The sequence below is a fragment of the Borostomias antarcticus genome (genome assembly GCF_949987555.1).
Source record: "Borostomias antarcticus genome assembly, chromosome: 14".
Classification (NCBI taxonomy): Eukaryota; Metazoa; Chordata; class Actinopteri; order Stomiiformes; family Stomiidae; genus Borostomias; species Borostomias antarcticus.
The window spans coordinates 5,550,637-5,576,251 of NC_140247.1; the positions used below are offsets into that span (position 1 = coordinate 5,550,637).

The following is a 25,615-nucleotide window of genomic DNA, read 5'->3' on the forward strand; positions in this document are numbered from 1 at the left end:
ATAGCTGTTGAATGAATAGCTTTTTTGGGGGGGGGGGGGAAGGGGGGGGGGGGGCTCTCTTCCAATGTATAATGAAATTACAGCACATCCAGATCAGAGTGTTTTACCATCATTTGTGTGTCCATGTAGGTCAAACAATCTGGATTGGAGTGAACAATTTAGCACATAATGCAATCTGATACTCCACATGTTAAGCTATACACATTTAGGATTCACAGGTCCTATAAGCTATTCCTATTCTAATCTGGCACTGTCCTTGAGAGGAGAAATACGACATTATTTTTGGTATAACTAAAGGACATTTACTTATGAAGTACTTTCATTGGGCTGTATTTACTTAATACAATTATTAAGGGTGGTGCAATATTTTTCCCTCTGTCATTTGATTCCCTCCTCTTGAGCAAGAAGTAATTTCCTGTTGGCAAGGTCAGGGACATAGACAAACCTCACATCTGTCCAACATAAAGGCAGTCAGTGTGTGTGTGTGTGTGTGTGTGTGTGTGTGTGTGTCATGTATAGATGTGGTTTGTCTCACGTGGTGGTCTCCGTTCCGAGACATTCATCACAGATCAATTCACAGAACCCATCTCACCTTGGAGCCAATGTAATTCTATGGCCTAAAACACCCACATACAAAAATGAACAGACTGCAACAAAGATCAGACATTCATGTCAATTCCCACCTTTGTTTGCCAAAAATGAACAGACTGCAACAAAGATCAGACATTCATGTCAATTCCCACCTTTGTTTGCCAAAAATGAACAGACTGCAACAAAGATCAGACATTCATGTCAATTCCCACCTTTGTTTGCCAATAGCAATGTGTTGTTTTTGAAATGGTGGTCACAGCCTTTAAAATTCTAATTTGACGGGGGCAAATGTGTGATGGGTATCTGTTAATAAATATTTGAAGGCCATTCACCTCCTCTGGTGAGGTGAATTCCAAGGTAAAACTGTATTCCAAGTCACAAAACAAGAATGTGTGAGGGGCTTGAGGGGAATTAGCCATTCAAAGCAGGACAGCGCTAATACCAGAGATGTAGCAGCTGAGCGATGACAAAACACATGGCAATTATTGTGAACATGTGAGCTTAAAGAAAACTGTGAGGAAAACATGACCGGTGTTAGCAGGGTGCTAACCAGAACAAAGCATGTTCCAGCTCCAAACCAACCAGTAGTGCTATATATCGGGCATCAATTGGAGAACCAATGAGCCAAAAAGAAAACAGCTGAAATCTATTCACTCCACATCAAGAGACCTGAGGTGACATTTGTCTCAGCGCTGGACACAAACACCGCTACGCTCTGGAAAAAGTGAATTACCCCACAAATGAATATAAAGCTACTTTCATTTTCCTCCAATCGATTGGTGAACATTTTGTTGTAGACGCGCTCATGTCTCACTCTGTGTGCCAACTGTGCAGCAGCCATTGACCTTCAGTCACTTGAAGTCAATCTGAGAGTCCATTAAGGAAAGAGAAAAACAAAATACAAAGGAATAATAACACAAAATAATGAAGTTAAGCATCCACCATTCAGTCCATGCCTGTCAGTTTGACAATTTTACATTTATGACGAAAGATCACACCCAGGTGGTGAAGTAAGCAGGTTTATGAGCAATCTCTACTGCCCTCTAGTGCTCGTGTGCAATGGTATAGGCGACTCCTGATTGGTCCAAGTCTCATGCTACGAACGAACGGACATATACACGGACACCATGTCACCCATAGAAGCGGCTGCATTTAATATAAGTTTTATTCATAGTTTTTGTTCCACTGAGATTAATGATGGAATTAGGTTTGTCAGTGTGTTTTTTCCCCACCGACGAATAAACCCATCCCAACACCGGTATTACCAGTAACACCGTCTAGCCTACAATAACAGTGTTTACTCTCATCTTTAATGTTAGACCTTTGCCTTATGTTGAACAGCACTATTGTGTATTTGAATTTGGTACTGTATGTCTCCACAGCTTGACTGCAAATAAGTGATCACAGTATGGCAAGATATAAACGTTACACTGGGTCCTGTGCTTCTTTATAATCAGAATTAGTTTAATTCCATGCAGTTTTTCAACATAGCCTACTAGGAATATGCACCATACCCGAAGAAAATTCATAGTATGATGAAAAACTACATGACGGTAAACAAATTCTGATTCTGATTATAAAGAAGCCCAGGACAGAGTGTAACATTGTTCTTATTCTTACCTTACAGTTATTGTACAGTTGTAGGCAAGGTGTGGAGGCCTCCGCAAATCGGTGTTGTTATGAATGCTGCTAGAATAGGCAAGAGAATAGGCTGCTAGAACAAGCTAGCCAGCTAGCTTATGGCAACAGCCACTCCGGTGGCTAGGTTAGCAAAACATTAGCTAGGCTAGCTAGCCACGAGAGGTTATAGCCAATAACCTCCCCCTCCCCTCTCCCTACTCTCTTCACGTGAATTGAAACTGAAGTCTGAAAAAAAAAGAACTGAAATTCCTCTAGACTGCTCTGTGCTGCGCGCGCACATGGAGGGGCAGATCACAGACACTTGTTTGAGTTTGATGAGTGATATTTTTGCATATCAGCATATGCGAAAAATAACCAAATAGGTAAAACAATGCTAGGAAAGGGAAAAAACGGTGTGGCGGTGTTTAAGTAATGCCTCGGTGAATACAGAGTATGCCCGAAGTACCACCGGTAACACCGACAACCGTGACAAACCTAGATGTAATGTTCAGTTGTTAAAAGTATCAAGAGCATTTGGTGATTTGAAAATATCCTACACTTTTCACAGTACTTTCACATACCATAGGCTACACCAAAATGTTCAGGTGTTCATGCTTTCATTCACATTATATCTAAGCGATGTCATTTATAGTTTTTGAAACATTCAGTGTTGTTTGAAAACCATGTTCGTCATTCACACAAATGGTGGAATGTTCAGAGCTCCACTGCAGTTGGTCATTTAGAATTCATACCCGTTCACTACAACATCCTACTCCAGTTTCTTTCATTTTTCTTTTACCTCCCCCTCATTCCCTCAAGCACTCACCCTCTCAAACCTCTCCCCCTCTTCTCCCTACTTCTATCCCTCTCCTCATCTGTCCCTCGCTGCCCCCCCCCCCCACTCCCCTTCCTCCTCCTCCCCCGACTGATACCAGGCTAGATAACATGCACAGCGGTGGGGCTGGGCAAAATGTCAGTGGATATTCCATTATGACACACAGGAAATAGAGGTGGGAAATGGGTTCACACGGTGGACAGAAGCACATTACCCACACACAAGCAAACATCATCAGAGCAGTATGTAGGATGGCAGTGGCAGACGCACTCAATAATGCGACGGCTCCAGTGTGTATATCTTGAGATCTCGTCATCGCTCCGTCTGAACAAATGAATGTTTTCGGACGACGGAGAGATATTGAACCGGGTATGCTGCTTGCGCAACAGAAACAAGCAATGGCTTTAATCTCCAGATCAGACATTGGATAAAAACTCTACTTCCTCTTTTGGCTGCAGTGGAGATACTGGGATACTGACCGGCATCCTTGAAAACAATGTAAAAGCACTGAAGAGCTGAAGGGTAGTGCTGCTTGAACAGCCCCTGACCATCAAAGCTTACAGGTGGCTGTGGTGAGAAAATGAGCAAAGGAAGAACACAATTGCACCTTAATACTGTCAGTAACGCACCAATGCTTGGCTGTGGTTGTGGCAGCAACAAATTAAACTAACCGTCCTGATCATCTTTAGCAGTGTTCTACTGTGTTCTACAGTGTGTTCTACAGTTCTACTGTGTAGCAGTGTTCTACTGTGTTCTACAGTGTGTTCTACAGTTCTACTGTGTAGCAGTGTTCTTGCGTGTTGGAATGTTGTTCTACCGCCTCTGCCAGGCTAGAGCACAAAAGATATGACTACAGCTGCATGTCACAGCTTGCCTGCTGTGAACACAATGGAGTAAACAGCTTTTGTAATATGTTGTAAAGGGCAGTTTGGCTTCACTTGAAATATCACTTGAAATGTTCTTAAGAGAGGTCCAGGTACATGGGACTTCATTATGCTTGGTGAATAAAAAATGACGCCAAAAATAACCTTCAAGTGAGTGGAAAGTGATAATTTTAGCCTGCTTTCATACATCAAAAAGGGTCAAATGGGTGCTAATAGAAAATGCCAGTCGCTCATACAGAGCCAACAATATATCTACGTCCCACGCAGAGGCCCCATTCACAGACACCTGCATAATGGAGGATACTGCCTCATATGTCAACAAAACAAATCGCTAGGATCTTCTCTTTCCCTTCCTCTTTAGCAGCGTGCCTTCCGCGCTGGCGCCAGCCCCCATCCTGCACACGGGGACGAGGCAGAGCAGAAGGACAGGACATAAATCTCGGGATAGTGCAGTGCAGGAAGCCAGCGACCCTTTCCAACCACGCATATCATCAGCCACTCAGTAAATTTCAATAAGGTCAGGCCCAGGGACGACAACTGCCATGGGCCACGAAATGCCACATGGGAAGCGATGCCTAGTGTGCGCATGTTTGTTATCCATTCGATAAACAAGTTCCTCGTACCAAGAAAAAGTTATCGTCAGCAGGGAAAATGAAATGGCATGTAGGAACTCTTAAAGGAAACCAGGTGACATGCCATAATTGGAATGATGTCCATGATCTGTTTTGTTACACCGACAGTTTGTTTGTTGCAAAGTAAGTTTTTCACTTACTCGTTTGGGGATCTGTTTCAGTGAAGTTGTCAACTTCTGAAGCTACCCTGTGAGCTCTTTTGAAGAAAAACAAAAGCCAAGCAAAGAGGAAGAGTGGGCGGATGAATAAGAGAGTGGTGCCTCTGAACCACATCTGATCCACTGTGTATAAAAGGCAGTTTAAGATTAAACAAGTGAGGCGGTACAAACAACAGTCTGTTTGGCTGCAAGGCACATTGCATATACTCCACTAATCAGCAATCAGAGAGGCCTGTGTGACAAGACACACCGTGCCAGAGGAAGGGGATGAGTACCATATAACACGCCACCTTTAAATATGTATGTGATACACCTGGGCACACAAAGCTTGCCAGAACACACAAAGCACAGAGGGCTCAAACAATATGGCTAATAAAGATACCAAGGTCCCTCTCCATCTTTCTTGCATTCACTTGTTCATTTATCTTTGGCCTGTCGGGGGAGAGGGTGGAAAGTTTGAGACGGGCCCTGGCATTATTCATTAGGCTGAAACATTTCTTAGCCTGTATAATTACAGCAGCAAGGGGGACCGTATCTCATCTACCTGCCAGCAAAGCCAATCAAAAAGGAAAAAGACTTCAACAGCAAGAGATCAAGGACCAGGTCTAGGAAAGGCTGTCTGACAGCCTGTTAGTGACAGGGCAGTGTTTTATGGGGGCTGTAAATATAGGGAAAGCCTCAGGGACATTAAATCTTTTCCTTGATACATTGTGTGTGGTGTAATTTGTTTTAATTATGCATTAAGATGAGATTACAACTAGATAAATTGAACCGCTTTCACTTTTGTTTGCATTACCCACTTTGAACCATTCTCCGCTTTAAAAAAAAAAAACACAGGTGAAATATAAATAAAACTGAAAGAAAATTCAATGAAATATTTCACTTCCTTTCATGATCAGTCTATGACCCTTGGCTGTGATCTCATATCGAGCTTAGACGTAGTGGGATGAAAAATCTGCTCTCTTCAAACAGTCCAAGCAAACTAAGTGATCAGAAAGCATCTCTCGTGACTGGGCCATCTATGTGGAGAGGGAGGCCTGCCAATCTCACCTGAGATCTAGCACCTTTATTTTGGCTAGGTTATAGCATGGGATGGAAGTGAAAGGACAGATGGCACATTCAGGTAGGAGGAGCAGATCTATACATAGCATTCACTCCTAACTAAAATATGCTCCCAGTGAGAGACGATGTGAGCAGAAGAACAGGGATAAAACAGGACTGTGTGTCAGTCTCTGCAGACGCCCAAGGCAAAAGAGGGAGGGAGGAATGGGCCGAGGGGGGGAGATGAAGAAAGAAAAAAGAAAATATGGAGGGATGGAGAAAGTGCAGCGAAGGACAGAGGGAGGAAGAGTCGAGTCAAGAGGGAGACAATAGTGGAGAAGAGAACGGAGTACAGTGAGGGAGCAGGTAGCCACGGGAACAGAAGGAAGGACAGAGCGGCAGGAGGACATGGGGGACAAATAGAGAAGAGGGAGAAGATGCAGGATCCTTCTTTTCCTCCGCTTTGCTGACGCAGCGCAGACGTGTTCTTTCAATACAGATCCAAGAGATAACGTACGACTTCAAGTTGAAGACATTTCACCAGTCAGTGTCAGTTGTTTAATATGTCAAATGTTCTTAGCGTCACTATGCTTTTGTGTACACATTCCTCAGAGATGCTGGGGATTTGAAATGCATTATTAATAATATGTGGCAGAGATGGTTAGACTCAACACTGTCACGACGATATGGAATAATTCAGGCCACGCTTTCTGCGTCAGTGTAACGGCAGAACACAGGGGGACGGAAACCAACACGTTAGAATGCATCATGTGAAAGAGACGGTTCAACTCTCTGAACACCATGCATGTGATTCCAACCTCAAATCTGAAGAGAGAGCAGAAAGAGGAGGCTGGAGGAGATAAATAATAGGTTAGGAGCCGGCCGCACAGTCTCACCTGCGACTGAAAAACCATGCTGTGATGTCTCTCTCACAAGCCCAGGCTACAATCAAATCATTTCTCCTCTCCAATCAACACTTCCAATCAGGCTACAAGAAATCTATATATCAATATATTTATATAGTATTTATATTCATCTCCCAGCCTTCTTGTAGCTTTTATCTTCCATCTGTTTTATCCTGTGTTTTTGCTGCTTTTCTTTTATTACCGTTTTATTGAATGAATGTTTTTTAATGTGATTCTGTTGTTTTATCTGTAAAGCACTTTGTATTGTAAAATTAGAAAAGTGCTCTATAAATAAAGTTATTTATTATCAAAGGAGTCCATCTATGCACACGCAATGCCAATATCACACCTAGGTACAGCATACCACAGCATGTTATTGCTACTTCATTTTATTTCATTTCTGAAATGAAGGCTGCGAGAGCTGACAGTTGAAAGCTAATGGGCCATATCTGTTGAAGCTTTGGCGTGGGGTGGGTTTATTCTGTCGGGTGTAAGGACCAGGGGCAGCATCAGGTTAGATGTCAACTGCCGGTTAAAGATACCATGTCAACACAAACCTGCACTCTGCTCACCAGCAAAGCACAGGACATGGACAAAAACGTCTGCGTACGTACGTGCATGGGTCTCTGGGCGGATGCAAAGGCCATTTTGTGGTGCCGCTGGCCAAGCAGTGAACAGACAGATCATGCCCCACATCAGTGTGCTTTAACTGACAGACTGAGCAGCCAAACCCATCATGTCCGCTCGCCTCACAATCACCATGGTGACAGGCTCTGAAATCCTCAGACAGGCAAGGCTATGCGGAGCAATGTGACGGTGCCCACTGAGGTAGAGGACCTGTTTTTAGGCCATCCAGAGTCAATGCTTGGATGACTTGGACCTTGAAATAAAGTGGCAAAGCTTTGGGACGCACAATAAGAGCAGACCAGAAATCGCTCATCTGTCACTGGCATGATGTTACGTGTGTGGTTTATGTATAGAAATAAAGCTTCTGTGACAAGGTTCCTTCAAAGGTTAAGTACTGTCTCTAGGGGTGCTACAATCGATCAGACAGCTATGGGAATCATACCATAGTCAGTATAAACATGGGATCTGGGAATTCCAATAATGCTTTCTAGTCACCGATTGCGAAATCCGATCATTGACACAAAAAATGTGAAACAATTTTCAGTGGAAAATTGGAGAACATAATGATCAAGTAAAGAGAAAATGTAGAGAGCTCTCCAGAGCACTCGTTTTTGCTGGTAGGGGAAGTGTTGGAGTCGGACTGATGGGTGCGTTTTTGTAATAGGATACGAAAAAGGCGAGGTTGCTGCGAGTGGTTGCTACACAAAGCATAGCCTACCGCTTGATCTTATCAATGGCCTCGTCAATGAGATTGACGGCGCATTAATACTAATTGTTATGCGGTCACAGCCATGGGTTACAGAGTATTTTACCACGGCTGCTAGCCAATCAGAATCAAGTATCCCAACTCTCCGTTGTAGAACTCAAAATTGACATTGAATGCCCAATGGAACTAACATTTTTTACCGGCAGTAATAATTGGCGCCGTAATATTTCACATAGAACAATAATGAGGCTTTGCCCGTGGTATATCGTGGCATATACGGGAACTACCCGTTGTATAACGTTTATTAAAGCTAGACTTTTCAATTCACAGATGCCATTACTGAGAGAGGAACCATTCAAGACAACTGTTTAGAGCTTAATAAATCTATCACTATGCATTTCCCATTAATTGAGGCAGTATTCATTGAGAACTGTCTCTTGAATAAGTTCTATTTATTTCTCTATGGCGTACCACGCATCACTCGAATGGCACCATGACAACCGAGGCACTAAGGCAGAGGATGATGACTGAAGCTCTGGAACTGTGGTCAAGGTCCAGCCAGACGTTGCATAGCAGCACCCCAAAGGCAACTATGGAAACCAACCTCGCTAACTGGGGATGAAATTGCATTTGGGGAAGGAGAGGGTGGGGGGCAAGCTCTGTGGTTCAGATGCTAAAATACAGTCAAGTGAGGCCAGCAAAAAGCAGAGGAATAGAAGAAAGTTTTAAGTGCAAAGATGGTAAGAAATAAGGCATTACCGCAGCAATAAAATGTCTCTGGCTGGCTGGCTCTCTCATTGTCTGGCATCAAATGAAAAAAGCAATTCCGCTGTTAAATTACGGGGAGGAGAGGAGGGTGGTTAAGAACACAGATGTCGCAGGCAGAGAGAGAAACAGAGGAGAGAATATGACTGAGATGTGGAAAGTGTGCGGGTAAACTGAGTTGGATAGACCAAGCCTGAAACATGACAGGGAGGACGGAGAGACAGATAAACACAGGCGGGGAACAGAGAGAGACAGATAGGGGGGCAGAGAGAGAGAGAGAGAGAGAGAGACAGAGAGAGACAGAGAGAGAGAGAGAGAGAGAGAGAGAGAGAGAGAGAGAGAGAGTGAGAGACCGACAGGCAGGCAGAGAGACAGAGTGAGCACATGTCTGGAAGCTGTGACGGTGCCAAGGTACATCGCTCCTCCTTGCACACCAGACCAAGCCTCTGACAACAGGCTGTGCCTTACTGGCAGGCAAGTATCCCTGGGGGAGGGGGGCTGTGGCAGGCAGGCACACTCTTACTTCTCATTATGGAAATACCCAGAAAGGAACAGGATACATTGCCTTTCACGCCCCCTGACAGCTTAAATGATTCCACCAGCTTATTTAAAAGGATTAGCCAAGATTTCTGCAGTGATTACATGTGCACTTGAGTCGGTAAGAAACAAATCAATCCTGATCAGGTAAGCAAAGCAACAAAAACAAATGCTGTGTGTTGACCAAACTTTTGCTTTGCAGAGTGAACATCTTACGAGTCAAGTCCCGTACATCACTGTCCATATGCCCACTCTCTTAATTGTGTGCGTATGTGTGTGTGTCTCAATATTAATGGGCAATTAATCAAAAGTACTCAATGGAGGCAGGTACCAAACACCAGTTGGTAGTTGTTCCAACAGACGATCCTTTCGTTTTATAGACAATCTCATTCTCGCCCACAATTCTAGAACCAATCCCAATTGGCCACTTCAGTGAAAGCCTTCACCACCGGCTTAACATGCAGTTGGCACCGTGTCAACTAAAACCAGCAACACAAAGCACATTTACAGGAAACAATGAGCCTCCTTTCCTTGCACCAACCCAGTAAATACAATGGAGATTGATCACACAGCGAACACTAAGTTTGTAGATTTATCATTTTCAGAGAACAATGGTGGCTATTTAATGATCAATACCTTACAGCAACCAATTATTGTGAGACTAACAAAGTCCTGTTTCTTAATGGCTTGATAAATGCATCTACAAAACTGTTTCAGAAAAAGAGATGCTCCTCCCAACTCTGAGGCGCATGGAGAGTGAGTGCCTGAGTAGGTAAGAGTGTGTGTGTGTGTGTGTGTGTGTGTGTGTGTGTGTGTGTGTGTGTGTGTGTGTGTGTGAATGTGTGTCTATTCTGCATGAGTGCTTGTAAGCAGGGCTAGCGGAGTGTGATGTCTATACAAAGCCGTGAATAAAGCAATAAAGCCACAGGACCGTCACATCCCGGCGGCAGGTGGCTATACTGTGCTGACAATTCAAGCTGTGGCAGGAGTGTGGGTGTGAGGGGGGGGGAGGGGGGTGGGGGGGGGGTAGACAGCCTGAGGAATAGCTATACTACATAGCAGAGTTGGCAGATGTGCCAAAAAAGGCGGGCCGAGAAACGTGACAGCCATGCTACCCGTGTGAGGTCGGGAGAGGAAGGAGGCGGGAGCACGGGTGTGGGCGGAGTAAGGGGTGTGAAAGGATGAGGGGTGTGAGAGTATGAGGGGTGTGTGAGGATGAGGGGTGTGAGAGGATGAGGCATCTGCACTGCCCCGTACGGAGAGAGGGAGCGAGCGCTGGGGGCGTGCCAGCGGGATTAAAAGGATGGGAGAGAGGAGGGAGGAGTGTGAGAAATGAGGCACTCCTATTAAGGGAGGTACACACACACACACACACACACACACACAGGCAAAAAGCGAGAGAATAAAAGAAAAGAGCCTTACGTTGCCCATGTACTCGGAGAGCAGGTCCTGCAGGGCCTGGCGGACAGAGTTGCACTCGGCCACGATGCGCTCCCGCCGGTCGTCGCGCGTGCAGGACGAGTCGGCCATGAGGGCGGCGCCACTGATGATGCTCTCCAGGCGCTCCTCCAACGAGGGGCGAAAACGCTCCTCGCTGAACGCCAGGGGGTCCACAATGATTTGTTTCTGGAGAAGGAGACGGATGGAGAGATGTTTATACAGCAGACAGAGACGAGGGCCAAATCCATGATCTCCCTGCCTCTCCCTTTCAGCCCTCAGAGATCCTGTGCTTTTCACTGCTGCCTTCTGTACCTTGTGCCTAGTGTGCCTCTTTGTGGTGCGGATTGTTGTGTGTATGCTAAAACAGTGGAACAGGGGACCAATAAAGTTGATATCTATCCAGCTATCCGGCAGGAGAGGAGGTGGTGACTTGACAGACTCTGACATGACGGCTGTTAAGCCCAGAGGGAGGTTTGACACGGCTAAACCGTCTTTAAATTTTCCAAGCTCCCGAGGCCCAAAGACGATATGCAGGTCTACAGTTCCAGGCACAAAATATGTGGTTGTGGTGAAAGCCAGATTTGTAACAGTATGAAATGTATATGACAATATGACAAAAAACAAAGAAGGCTGTGAATCTTCTTCCTTTCCCTGGCCCATTTAATGATAGAGGGACCTGGAAATCAGATGGAATTTGGTCTCTGATGTCTCCAGGGGAGATGGCTTGTTTCCGTCGGGGACGGCCATTAGCCATTATGTGATCTGAAAATATACTTGAAAGGAAACTGAAAGAGGGCTCTCAGACATATTTGCCAACCTTTCAACACATTTTCCACAGCCTTGAAATGGTAAAGAAGAAATTGCACATGATCAACTTCAAAGGAAAACCCTGTATGTATGACCCAAATGTTATGGGGGTATATTGTCCATAATGGTGCGTCCATCTTCATTTCTCCAGTCAGGATGAAAGGATTTCAAAAAACAAGAGACCCTAACAAGAGATGATGCAGTAGTTTCTGAGAACCGACAGTGGACAATGAAGTCGCTTCGGCCAACAGATGAGTCTATGAATATATAATACTCCAAAGTCCACAGTCTGTCACCTTTCATGGGAGCTACGGAGAGCCTCTGTACTCAGGTGCCCTGCTCTCTTCCCTCATCCTGCCGATGAAAGAGCGCTTGTTTGTCTGCTCAGAGAGGGGAGGGGGTTCTAGTTGACATGCGGGACGAGTGCTGAAGGCAGGTAAGGTGTCATGATGCCGCTCGAAGCGGAAAAGGAGAGGAGGCAATCTTCACCCGTTATAAAAAACAACCTCTGCAGTGCCTCAGATGCGATATCACAGCTAAAATATTCAAGAATCCCGTTGTTGTAATTCTGAGTTTATTAGATCCTACCACCCCCCCCCGTCTAGTCTGACCTCCTCCGCTTGCGTGTCACATCACCATGGCAACGCACAGACCCGCGTGTATGACGGTGTCTGTACGCGCGTAGGCATGACTCACTGGAAGTTGCTTCCTGGAAGTGCTTGACATTAGGCACCGGGAAGGAGCTGGTCTGCGGTGAAATGGGTGTGCGAGCTGAGAACCCTTTTTTGTTGCGTGGTCAACGGGGAACTGGGAAATCATCAACTAGAGAACAACACTCTCTCACACGCCTGTCCTCCCTCCTCCATCTCTCATTCTCTATCCGCCTTCTTTTTTTCTCTACACATGCCGTCTGGCTGGAGAGAAACAGACTATGCCTCTGCCTCGTTCATGAATCCCCTCACTCTCCAGAGCAGAGCAGTTAAGAGCTGTCTCAAACCCTGCGGTGGCTCTTCTCTCAGCCTGATCAGCCGGCAGGTTCAAGACCTTATGTGCCAGAGCTTTCCAGACTGACTGGGGGGCGCCTGTTGGCCACAAGCGGCTTATGCTCAGTGCAAAGATGTACTCTCCGACCCCTGTCTGAAAAATACAGAAATGTACTAGCTTAGGATGTAATGGATATACAAATATACACATTTGCTAGGTGTTTTTTTTCTTTCCAAGAAGTATAATTGACAGCATATAAAACATGTAACTTTTCTTTAATGGAAAACTGAAATTAATTTGCATGTTCATAATAAAACATTGACTGTTAAACAACTTCTCCAAAACTGCTACGCAAGTGAGGTGAGCTGCTTCTGTTGATCCTATCACTGTCGATTGATGTTTGTAGCACACAGGAGAATCCCCCTCAGTATTTACACCATGTGCATTTGTCCCCCCTGATAAAAGCATGAAAGAAGCAGGCGACTTATTTTGAAAAACTACTAAAGACACAAGAATGAAAGTGAAAGCTTAATAATAATTCGCTGCATGCATTTGCGAGGAAGGGCTGATCTTCCCTAGGCAAATCAGGCAAGTAACCTAATATTACCTACTCTAATCTAGCCTACATCAAACAACATGTAGTGTTAGTAGTGCAATAGATAAATTCAAATAAGTGTATTCTCTGTTCAAGACATTGTCATAGGAAGTCTGATTTTTGATCCACACTGCCCTGTGTGGTATACGGTGGAACAGCTGTCTCCTGTTTGTTTGTCCTGATGCTCCTTCTCTAGGCCTTAGAGGTTGTACCCCCCCCCCCCCCCACGGGTCCCCTGCTCCCAGCTCTTTCCTCCTTAATGTGCAGTTCATCTGTTGACCCTCAGAACTAGCCTCCTCATTTAATTGGTTAGTGGAGGTTTGCATGTATGGACCCACAGTGTTTGTAATGCTCTGTCTGAGGATAATCATTGCCCTTGGTGGATTTTCTTCCTCAGAGCCCGGCTTTGCAAACTCCTGAACTACTTTGGAATAAAAGTAACCAGCTTGAACTAGGGATGCACTGATCTGATATTTAGATCGGGTATATTTGAAGTCGATGTTCCGAGGGGTGGTGATAAAACTTTGAGTTACAACACAACTAATTTGATCAAGCATCTCAAGCTCCGGTATTCATTAATTCAATCATAGGCTACAATTCTCATTTCCCTCGGTCCAGTGTCTAGTTCACCAGACTAGCCTACCTTTCACACTGTTTGTTAATGTTTGCAAACATTTGGTGAGAAAAATGCTAAAAAAAAGTTTAAAATAGTTTGCAAAGAACTAGCGAGTGAAAGTGAAAGTCTTGAGTTGCATGAGCTGCTCGAGTTGGTTACACTTGACAGTGGCGGAGGATTTCCAAAAGCAAATGCGCCTATTTGGCAATAATTCAGATTTAAACCCGAAGCTAATAGGGGACCTGATAATATTAATGAGGCAATCTGTAAACTGTAAACTAGAGCCATTTCTCCATCTCCTTACTCTTGTCGTGTCACAGTGAAATATGACACTTGCTCTCTGCTGAGGCTGACACACACTCTGTAGCAGGTGCGGAGTGAGTGAGAGCAGACAGGCGGTTCATCCCAAGCTTATATTTTAGTAATTGTATTTTACAATTTACTTATTTATTTTTTATGAAAGTGGGCGCTGATATGAGAAAATTAATATATAGACCAAGTAGGATTCAAGGATTATTTAATTGTTAGGCCTACATCCAATATACCAATAGCCATATGTTGGGTAAAATGGATGAGATTGATGAAGTATGTGTTGGCTCCTCATCAACAAGATACTAGATATTCTAATAATAAAACAGTTCAATACAGTACAGTAGCAATACAGTAAGAATATGGTGTGTATAAAGTGTATGTTAGTGATAATAATTAAGTTAATGATGAAGAATAATTCAAGAAAAAAGACCACTGGTATCGGATCGGTATCGGCAGACATCCAAATTCTGGTATCGGAATCAGATCGGAACTGAAAAAAAGTGGATTGGTGCATCTAGCTAGCTTGAACTTACAAAGATGGACCATGACATTCTCGACTACTCGTTTAGAATAAATCCACAACAGTAGGCAACCAAACTCAAGTATTTCATTCTCTCCACTCCTGGGTAACTGTTTATTGGATCATAATAATAACAGTTATAAAGTCTTGTGTGGTTAGCGCCACAGCCTCCTTAGGAGAACCTCCGTAAGCAGGGCTGAAAATTAACACCTGCCACCGGCCAAATGCAGGTCAAATTTCCAATCGGCAACTAGATTTCAGAAGGCTATCTGAAAATAATATATACTTGGCCGGTAGATTTTTTAATCTACAGTCCCCTTGGCAGGTGACTCACCATGAGCCAAAAAGTTAATTTTCACCCCTGTCCGTAAGGCATATGAGAATATGAGGTGGAGTAGAGTTCATGTGAAAAGGGGACTTCTGAATGCAGGGGAAGCTTTCCCGTTGATAATGAAGTCTGGGCCACGCTGACTAGCCTTGGCCTCGGCAAGCGGCAGCTCTATATTCCTATGACATTCAAGGCAATGCCGACATTTACGGCTGGGTCTACAAAGTACCCAGCTTTACAGACACTTCCCCACCGCCTCCCGCTCCACTAATATGATTGTATCATCACTTTCAAACTGGCAGACCCCTTGAGATAAGAGAAGCAGCATGACCTCTTTAGAAATTAGTGGTCCTTCTGTGAGCTCCCTAGGGGCTGTAGGAGTCTGAGTGATGGCTACGTGTACCGTTTGAAAGCGGGGGAAAAAGAGACGCTGATTACTCCCATCGATAGGGAACATGGCCGGCATTGAAGGACACTGACAAACGGTTAAAAGAGCGAGTTCTTTGCCCCCGATTCATCAGGATAATTGTATGGCGCGTGAGAGAATGACAGTTGATGACGCGGTGACTCAGAGGCCCAGCTACACCAGCTTCAGCAGTGGTGACTAACCCATATATCCTGCATTCATCTGGAAGTCCTGTCATTTACTCATGGGCGGTAATGACAGACCAGTCACCAAATTTTGACAAATGATAATTGGTGTTCTCATGTGGAGCACTGTGATGTGCAGCATTACGAGTTGTGAAACAGAAAAGGTGGCAGAGAGGGATCTGCACCCTTAATCTCGACCCTTGTGTATCTTCAATAGACAATGTCTTTCCCTGCTTTGCTTAATGAACCATTCAAAAGCTCCTGGCCTTCATACTGGACTCAAATTACATGCTAACGAAACAAAAGGAGTCCAACTGAGCAATACAATAAAGCTTTTAAAATGAATTGAGCATGCATTGAAAGGGGACCTGAAGAGCTGTGCATTAAAATTGCAAAGCTTTTCAGAGACAGATGTCACTACCAGGAGTGAAGAGCAAGATCCTTCATCTGAAAAGCATTTATAAACTATTACATCTACTAGCTAGAACTCTTGGCTGTTGGATAAACACAGCGACGGAGAGCTTTCTGTGGTGAAGGAGTTTGTGCTCCAACAAGTGGGTCCACTCCATCTTGACAATGCATTACCTGCAGCAAAATCCTATTAAGTAATTAAACTGGAGTCTGCTCTACGTTTCTCCTACATGTGTGATTTGTTTTCTCCAATTAGGTAGACCATTAGGAGTGATGTAAAGGTCCTATTGTAGACCATCACTGCTGAGGGTTGTTGTTATGACCAGAGAGTAATGGCTGAGTGGTAATTAGGGGTGTTAAAGATTAAGTGGAAAGCTGGTTAATCTCTTAAGGTCTTATCTCATCATTAAGTAATGATTATAAAGATCAATTAAAAGTATAAAAAAGGCTGTAAACAGGGTTTGCTAGAGGAATGGAACCGTACTGTTTGGAGAGGAGAGTCTATAATCTAGAGTAGACTACCATAATCTAGAGTAGACTACCATAATCTAGAGTAGACTACCATAATCTAGAGTAGACTACCATAATCTAGAGTAGACAACCAGGACAACACTGAAGGGAGGGTGATGCACAGCCTCCCTTTAGAGGACCACCCAAGTTCATTTATTAACACTGAATGAATCACGACATGCCTTTCTAAAACCAAGGTTGTGTCGAGTTGAGGTTGAACTGAGATTAAGCCCTCTTTGAATATCGAAAGTCAAATGGAACAATCTGGGGTTTGCAATCCAAACCTGAGATCCAGTCTAGTTTTTTAAAAATGAATAGAAAAAGAAAAAAAGCGGAGCACAAAGAATCCTGGATTTAGTTCAATCTAAGGTCAATGGCTTTACAGATTTTAAAATAGATATTTCATCCATAATATGGGATGGGTGTTTTGGACAAATTGCGACACAGACTTTTAACTTGAGTTAGGGTACTCCCAGTGTAACATGTCAAGCCTGAGTGCACTTGTGTTCACCGCAAACCCTGAAGAGGGGACGGCGTGTGCTTGCTGACCTCAGTCCCTCCGCCCCGAGACGTTTGAGTTACACCTCAGCTTGACCTTCCTCTCCGTCCAACGGGACGGAGGAAGGCAGCTCTGCCGCAGTTCTCTTTAGAACAGAGCAGCATTTGAGATTAGCCCTGATAGAATGATGAGGTTTATGAAATATCAATATTTAATGAGATTGCACTTAGGAGATGGCTTACTCCTGTGTGTTATTTTTGTGTGAAGAACAGGCTGTGCTCGGCAAAACAAACTGTTTCTTGCAAACAGAAGGCGGCAGATTGTGGATACTACACTGATGTTGAAAACAAAACAAACAAAAAAAGTGAACAAAAACACACTCCACTGGATTCACACGTATCAAATATTGGATTCCTTTCAGAAAATGTCCACCAAGAAAATGGAAAGGAGACTAATTCCTATTGACATGTGCCCCCCAATGATAGGTTCTTAACTTTTTAACTTATTTAGCAGAAGTTGACATCAGTGCGATCTAAGTGTAGACTAATAATTTAAGATTATTGATTCCTCCCACCCCACTACTCACGTCAAAGTTGTTGAGGGCGTAGGCCAGCTCCCCTCCGCCGCCGGGCTGGTTAGCAGAGTCCTCGGAGGCGGTGGCCTGGGCGGCGTTAGAGATGCCGGACACGGCGTGCTGCAGCTGCTTGTAGATGAGGTCGCGGTTGGCCTTGTAGGCCGCCACATCAGGGTGCTGCAGGCAGGCACGGGAGGCCGTATACAGCATGGGGATGTTCCTCTGCAGGACACCGCGGGCCGCCGCCATCTGGTCCTTATGGTGGACATCCTTCAGCTCCTGACAAGGGGCAGGTGATGGGAAGGAGGGGGGAAGAGGGAGGGAAGGGTCAAGGAGGGTTGAAGAGGGGGGAGTAGTGATTATGGGGGGGAGGGCAAGAAACATGGGGGCAACATTAGAGGTGAAAAAAATGAGGGGGATATGGAAGAGGCAAAAAAGTGAGGGAGAGGGAGGTGGGGTGAGACAGGGAAGGTGGTGGGGTGAGACAGGGAGGGAGGTGGGGTGAGACAGGGAGGGAGGTGGGGTGAGACAGGGAAGGTGGTGGGGTGAGACAGGGAGGGTGGTGGGGTGAGACAGGGAAGGAGGTGGGGTGAGACAGGGAAGGTGGTGGGGTGAGACAGGGAAGGTGGTGGGGTGAGACAGGGAGGGTGGTGGGGTGAGACAGGGAGGGAGGTGGGGTGAGACAGGGAGGGTGGTGGGGTGAGACAGGGAAGGAGGTGGGGTGAGACAGGGAGGGAGGTGGGGTGAGACAGGGAGGGTGGTGGGGTGAGACAGGGAAGGTGGTGGGGTGAGACAGGGAGGGTGGTGGGGTGAGACAGGGAGGGAGGTGGGGTGAGACAGGGAAGGAGGTGGGGTGAGACAGGGAGGGAGGCGGGGTGAGAAAGGGAGGGAGGTGGGGTGAGACAGGGAAGGAGGTGGGGTGAGACAGGGAGGGAGGTGGGGTGAGACAGGGAGGGTGGTGGGGTGAGACAGGGAAGGAGGTGGGGTGAGACAGGGAGGGTGGTGGGGTGAGACAGGGAAGGAGGTGGGGTGAGACAGGGAGGGAGGTGGGGTGAGACAGGGAGGGAGGTGGGGTGAGACAGGGAGGGTGGTGGGGTGAGACAGGGAAGGAGGTGGGGTGAGACAGGGAGGAAGGTGGGGTGAGACAGGGAGGGAGGTGGGGTGAGACAGGGAGGGAGGTGGGGTGAGACAGGGAGGGTGGTGGGGTGAGACAGGGAGGGTGGTGGGGTGAGACAGGGAGGGAGGTGGGGTGAGACAGGGAGGGAGGTGGGGTGAGACAGGAAAGGAGGCATGGTGAGACAGGGAAGGAGGCGGGGTGAGAAAGGGAGGGAGGCGGGGTGAGACAGGGAGGGAGGCATGGTGAGACAGGGAAGGAGGTGGGGTGAGACAGGGAGGGTGGTGGGGTGAGACAGGGAGGGAGGTGGGGTGAGACAGGGAGGGAGGTGGGGTGAGACAGGGAGGGAGGTGGGGTGAGACAGGGAGGGTGGTGGGGTGAGACAGGGAGAGTGGTGGGGTGAGACAGGGAGGGTGGTGGGGTGAGACAGGGAAGGAGGTGGGGTGAGACAGGGAAGGAGGTGGGGTGAGACAGGGAGGGTGGTGGGGTGAGACAGGGAAGGAGGTGGGGTGAGACAGGGAGGGAGGTGGGGTGAGACAGGGAGGGTGGTGGGGTGAGACAGGGAAGGAGGTGGGGTGAGACAGGGAGGGAGGTGGGGTGAGACAGGGAGGGTGGTGGGGTGAGACAGGGAGGGAGGTGGGGTGAGACAGGGAGGGTGGTGGGGTGAGACAGGGAAGGAGGTGGGGTGAGACAGGGAGGGAGGTGGGGTGAGACAGGGAGGGAGGTGGGGTGAGACAGGGAGGGAGGTGGGGTGAGACAGGGAGGGAGGTGGGGTGAGACAGGGAGGGAGGTGGGGTGAGACAGGGAAGGAGGTGGGGTGAGACAGGGAGGGAGGTGGGGTGAGACAGGGAAGGAGGTGGGGTGAGACAGGGAGGGAGGTGGGGTGAGACAGGGAAGGAGGTGGGGTGAGAAAGGGAGGGAGGCGGTGTGAGACAGGAAAGGAGTGTGACGATCCCTCTTAAGTCAAGACTTGTCACGTTATGCCCTTACGGAAACATTTAAGTGTGACAGAGCTCGCTCTGAATGACCCAAATTCATTCAGTGTCCCCTGCGGTAATATGGCACACTATCATAATCAGGCCGATAGAATGGGCCTTTTGCAATTTAATGCATAGCTCTTCAGGTCCCTGCATTACATTTCTATATCCTTTTCCTATTGCAGGCAGAGAGCCAGGAGTCATCTGTAGGAAATAGATGGATGGCTTAAAGGGGCAATCTGCATAAATAGGGCCTGAACACTAGCCCTCTTGATGCACCTACGCGTTTGTATGAGTTACATAGGAGGCACAGATGCATCAAGAGTTGACCTTATTCATAATAAAAGCTGCATATTCACCCATTAGTTCTGTGTATTGCAATCTAAATGCTTCACACAGGGAAGTAAAAAATAAATTTAAAAAACAGATGGAAACAATGATGCAGATCACCCTTCCTTTGATTGCTGTAATAATTAGCATTGTAAGTAGGCTACTCTGTGCCTGGTGTGTCTAAACAGGGAAGTGATGCTCATCCTATTACTCAGTTATGTCACCTGGAAAATTAATCAGGAAATGCACTTCACTGTTGACTACAGCTTACATGATGGAGAAAAAACAGGGGTCCAATTCTCATCTGGAGGTAATGGGTTTTGTCACCCATGCTGCATCCCGTCTGTGTGCCCCCCCCCCACCTCCCTCCCCCAGCCCCGCCGTGCCCCCCTCCAACTGGTAATAAGGAGATTGTTCATGCTTATATATATATGCATCTAATCTTCCACCAAAAGCATGAGGCACTCCCACCGTTCTCCTCTCACGCCATCTCACTTCTTCCCTTTCGCTCCTTCAGTGGGTGGAGTGCAATTCTCTCTTATGCACAGCAACTAAGCTGCCCTGACAACATCCATCTACATAGAGGCTTGCTTACTCATCCTCTCACACTCCTTCTCTCTCTCTTTCACTCCCACACCCTGTACTACTTTCTTTCTTCCCTCTGCTCTAGTCAGACTATGCAGTACCTGCTGTCTCTTGGCAGCCATGATGTTGAGCTTGTCCACCTCTGGTTTCAGGGCCTTGTACTGGATCCCCAGCTCCTGCTCGGTTCCTGCATTGCGGACCTTCACCAGGTTCTCCTCCACCTGAAACGGGTCACAGTGGGTTACGCGTAAATGAGTGATGAGTGAGTGATAGTGATGAAGAATTTCCCGGGAGAGACCGATGTATTTCAGAGCAAATGGCACTCTGCACCAGTATAGTGAGAATGCAGACTGAGTTATAGACAGATTTAGATTCAATGTTTAAATACTTATACGTACATCCGAGCTCACTTCAAATAACGTCACACTTAATTACACTTACTTCTGACCCCTTGGAGAAATTCTACTCCCTTTAATAGTGCATTTGGGATCAAATCTATTTCAGGGTGGCTGGTCTTTAACTGAACTCAAAGTACCACATGGGACTCCATGCTCAGCAATGCATCAAATGTTATAGGCAACACAGTAAATTATTTAATGGTTAAAAGTTAAAAGAAAAAGCTATACTTGAACAAGTCTGAAATAGGCTACTACATGAAAACACTGGGTTCAGTATGACATTATGATGATAATTGGAAAATAATATGTAATCTCGCAGAGGATAAAGATCAGTTTCTCAAACGCACAAGTGCCCATTTTCCTAGAGAGGAGCTGTTGAATTGCCTAACCCACATATTAGGGTGGTGTGATAGCTAACATACAAGCAGTGTTTTCACTTCCCACTAAAGAGGGAATAAGGGCATGGAAGAAATAGCATGAATTAAAATGTGTGTAGGTTTGTAACATTCACAGAGGTCCTTTGAGAATTGATATTCAACAAGACATCCACAGTAAGCAGTGGAAAGCTACAGTGGGTGAGCTAGCTGCATCCTCAAGGCCTAAGTCAGCAACTGTAGCAGCACTGTGGCTCTGAGGCTTTGAGTTCCTATCAAACAACAGGCCTGTTTGGACGTGGGCCAGTGAAGTTCCCTGTGGCATCCGTGTTCTGGCTCTGTTGTCAGTTGGCCAGGGAACATCAGGAGATGGAGATAATGAAGTGGACGGCTATAAACAGGGCTGTGATAAGATATGGCGCTGGCCAAAGTGACTCAGTTGGAGCTAGATGGAAAGATTACAAAATAGCTCCTTACTAACTGGACTACAGGGAGGGGCCCCGCCCACAGGCCATACCACGCATACTTGTGGATGTTTTCAAACCCCAGCCTTGGAATAGAAAGGAGTACTTATTTTCTTTAAACCTAGTGTTTCTCTTTTCCTCCATGCCACTATCATATAACTGCTATGTGAGGAACTGGACAGCGGCTTGTCTTCTATGGTTGGCTTTGCTCAGATAACCTCACCATCTCTCAAATGTGTGAGTTCATCAGAACAAGTTACTCACCGAGATAAGGAATCAGGGAGAAAATACAATGACCAGGAAGTGACACTTTCTGGTGATTCAAAATCCGTGGTTTTCGCGTTTGGAAATACATGGAGCTGAATGAGCCATAGTTAGCCGTCAGCTGCATTCACTCCGATGTATTTCCAAACGCGAAAACGGCAGTGAAACACAATCAGAGTCTGGTAATGATGAGTTTGTAACCCCCATAGTGTATTCAGCCTGTTATTTTGACTATTTTGGTTCTTGAAGTGGTGTTTTTACAGTGAACTTTTAACATTGAAGGCAACGGGCACTTCCGCATCCGCACCCCTAATTACGTCAGACTGACCAATATGGCAGCTGAGGTGAATAAGGCGAATTGTCTAATTTAAAAAGACATTTAGGAATAACTTGAGAGTACTACAGAGGGCTAGGTGATTGTCTCACCAGTTTGAGCTGCAGCAGCAGTTTGTAGACATCAGACATGTCAGCCAGCACCAGCAGGTGAGTGACAGCGGAGAGGAGGGCCCTTGCGGCGCGGACCATATTGCCTCTCTTCACCGAGGAACAGGGGTCCTCTGCAAACTCCCCGGATGCCTGCTTCATGGAATCACCTGAGGGGGGAGGGAGACAGGGGAAAGGACGTGTTAGGTACCATTTTACAGTTGACACAACCTGGTGCATTTACTCTAGAATTTTAAGACACAATCCTACAAGATTATAATTTTGTAATTCCTCATAGTGAATTGGTGAAAAACTGCCTTTAGCCATCATGCTCACAAGACCAAGAATAACCCACAAGACCAGCTAAATCCTGCTGCGCTAATTCAAAGCAATCACTACTGAACTTATCACTGATGAATGTACATAGCTGTTCTCAATGTTGATGGGAGAGCATTTGAGCAGTTGTTCTGTTTGGGTGTAAACCATGCTGTTTAAAAAAAGGCAGGACACTCCCGAAATAAGTCAAATAAAGCGCTGGACTTGCATAAAGATTCAAACCATCTGTTGAGGTAGACAAGCTGGCTGAATTTGTCACAACCGCACAGCATCATGGGAAGAGACCAGAAACACTTTCTTTCCGCTAGTTAGTGCGTTCTCCAAAAGATTGTAAAAGTATTCTTTCATGATCTCCACCTGCTGAGAGGCAGTGCCCTTTGAGCCAACGTGTATAATAATGTTACTCAGGTCAGAGTAGTTCTCCAATAGTGAGGGAAGACACTTATCAATGTCTAGCACCCAGACGCCAGCTAAACTACGCACTTTAATCCAGTGTTTCCCATAGGATTTCTTTTCAGGGGGTGGTAGGCCCCCCGAAACGACTAGAGCTGTCACGGGGCGGCCATGTCACGGATACATGGTGTCAACAGTGTTGTAATATACACAAGCAGTAAGGCATTTGTTAGTATCGGTTCATTTCTCTACACTGAGCTGAAATGAAACAAGTGAATTTATGCTAAAATGTTAGCTCGTTATTTTCTGTTTTGGGGTCTTTCAGGAGGGGCGGGAGGGGGCACCCCTCCAAGGCAATGATGGAGGAAACACTAAGCATAGGGTGTCGGATAACTAAATGTCCCGGACAATAGAATCTTCAGATCATACTATAATGATAGCTGTGTGCTTGTCTGACATGGATGGCGACGCCACCTCAAGCTCAACCTGGCCAAGACTGATCTGCTGTTCCTCTCAAGGAAGGGCTGCCCGCATCAGGAACTGGCCATCACTATGACGACACAGTAGTGACGCCAACTCAGACTGCGAGGAATCTGGGTGTGACCCTGGATGACCAACTGTTGTTCTCAGCACATATCACAACCGTTACAGGATCTTGCAGATTCCTGCTCTACAGCATCAGGAGGATTCGCCCTTTCCTCACTGACAAAACGGCACAGGTGCTCATCATCTCCCGCCTGGATTAATGAAACTCCCTTCTTTACTGGGCCCCCGGCGTCAGTCATTAAAGCCCTGAAGCTTATCCGGAAAGCTGCAGCTCACCTGGTGTTCAACCATCCAAGGTTCTTCCACACAACTCCCCCCCCCCCTCTACACTGTCTCCCTGTAGCAGCTCACATCCAGTTTCTCAACTCTGGTACAGAGCAATGAAAGGAACAACTCTCTCCTACCTCCAGGCCATGGTCAAGCCCTAAACCACGTGCCGACCGCTACACTCTGCTACTTAGGGGGGACTGGTTACCCAACCCCTCCATGGCCCCTGTGGTCCATCCACATGGTCACGGCTCTTCTCTATCTTGGCCCTGCATTGGTGGAATGAACTGCCCACTGATGTCAACACAGCCGAGTCGCTGCTCATCTTTCACCGCACCTCTTCAAGAAGCACTACTGGATACTTCCTCTCCTATTGTGTTTATATTTTGCTAATCTTGCATTTTGGCTTAAGCACTACATTATGCTCTTACGCCCCGTGCACATTATTGCGTCGCGGCAATGCGTTGTGGCGCAACTCTCTCTGGCGGTCTTGCCGCATCTTGTACAAAAAAAACAACGCAAGCATCCTTGACGTCACGGGCTGTGTTCGTTGCCGAGCCTCTCAAACGCCGCCATCAACACTAACTATGTGGATTCTCAATATGTGGTCAGTTTATCAAAATAACCCAATTTGAACCCCCTTTTCAGATACCGCTGGCCCTCTAGGGTTTTCAATGGAGGAGAGTTTAATTATTTCCGCCGCTGGCCAACCGGCTATATATGACAACTCATCCGATTTGTATCGGGATATAAACAATCGTAAAAATAAGCTTAAATGTTTAATCTAGCTAGCTACCTACTGCTTGCTTGCTAGCTAGCTGACGTCCGTTAGCTAACAAGCAAGTCTGTTGTTTAAGCTAGATAACGTTTACATCTTACATTTTTGTAAGATAGAGAATTTGTCCGATTCAAGAATAAGCCTAGATGAATGTGTGAAATGGCAAGGGAAAGCCTTCCAGCGTAGCGTGGCTCTGACAGCAGGGGCAGTGCTCAGCAGTTAGAGCCTGACCTGATGAGGAGGAGAACCTAAAATGGACTCAGTGATCCTCAGTGCAACTTAGCAGCTTTGCATACTATTTTAAATCGGACCATAGACATGTATAGGTGCCTGGTTCATGTTTTGTTCTAGTCAGTTAGCCTATTACTGATGACTAGTATTTTTCCTTCACAAGCAATGTTTTGGTTGGGTGTAGCAGGACCTACCCAAACACCATGAATAATTTCCCATGACACTTTGCTCCTTAGCAAGCAGCAACATGCAAAATTAGCCATGCTGTCAGGCTCAGAACTCAGGGAGAACTACATTAACAGAGAAAATGTTGCTTGCTTCCTCGTTATCTTCACATCCCTCTCTACCTCAGTGCAGGCTAGTCTGCACACGGGACATGATGGGACATGATGGGACATGGGACTGATGGCACATTCCTGAGTGAGAGAGCAGGCTACAAGTTAATTGCATTAGAAAGTGGTCAGTTGAGAGGACGGGAGGAAACGGGGCGAGGGGCACATTCAGCCTACCTTGTCTGACCAGGGTCAGTCAGCATGACACACGGAAATGAACACACAAGAGACTACACTTCATTAACACACAACGCTGTGCAAGAGACCACACTTCATTCAAAAGTACACACACCAAGCCATTCAAAAGAAGGTCAA

At 46.2% G+C, this 25,615-nt stretch overlaps 1 protein-coding gene across 1 annotated transcript in view; it reads right to left on the reverse strand.

The window, feature by feature from the left end:
• ctnna1 (catenin (cadherin-associated protein), alpha 1) overlaps positions 1–25,615 on the reverse strand; it is a 114,543-nt gene that overhangs the window by 79,383 nt on the left and 9,545 nt on the right. The window contains exons 4-7 of the mRNA XM_084449051.1: positions 22,421–22,587; positions 20,596–20,715; positions 17,501–17,767; positions 10,724–10,927 (exon numbers count right to left, since the gene is read on the reverse strand). Coding sequence (XP_084305177.1) covers positions 10,724–10,927; positions 17,501–17,767; positions 20,596–20,715; positions 22,421–22,587 — 758 coding nt within the window. The remainder of the gene's footprint in view (positions 1–10,723; positions 10,928–17,500; positions 17,768–20,595; positions 20,716–22,420; positions 22,588–25,615) is intronic.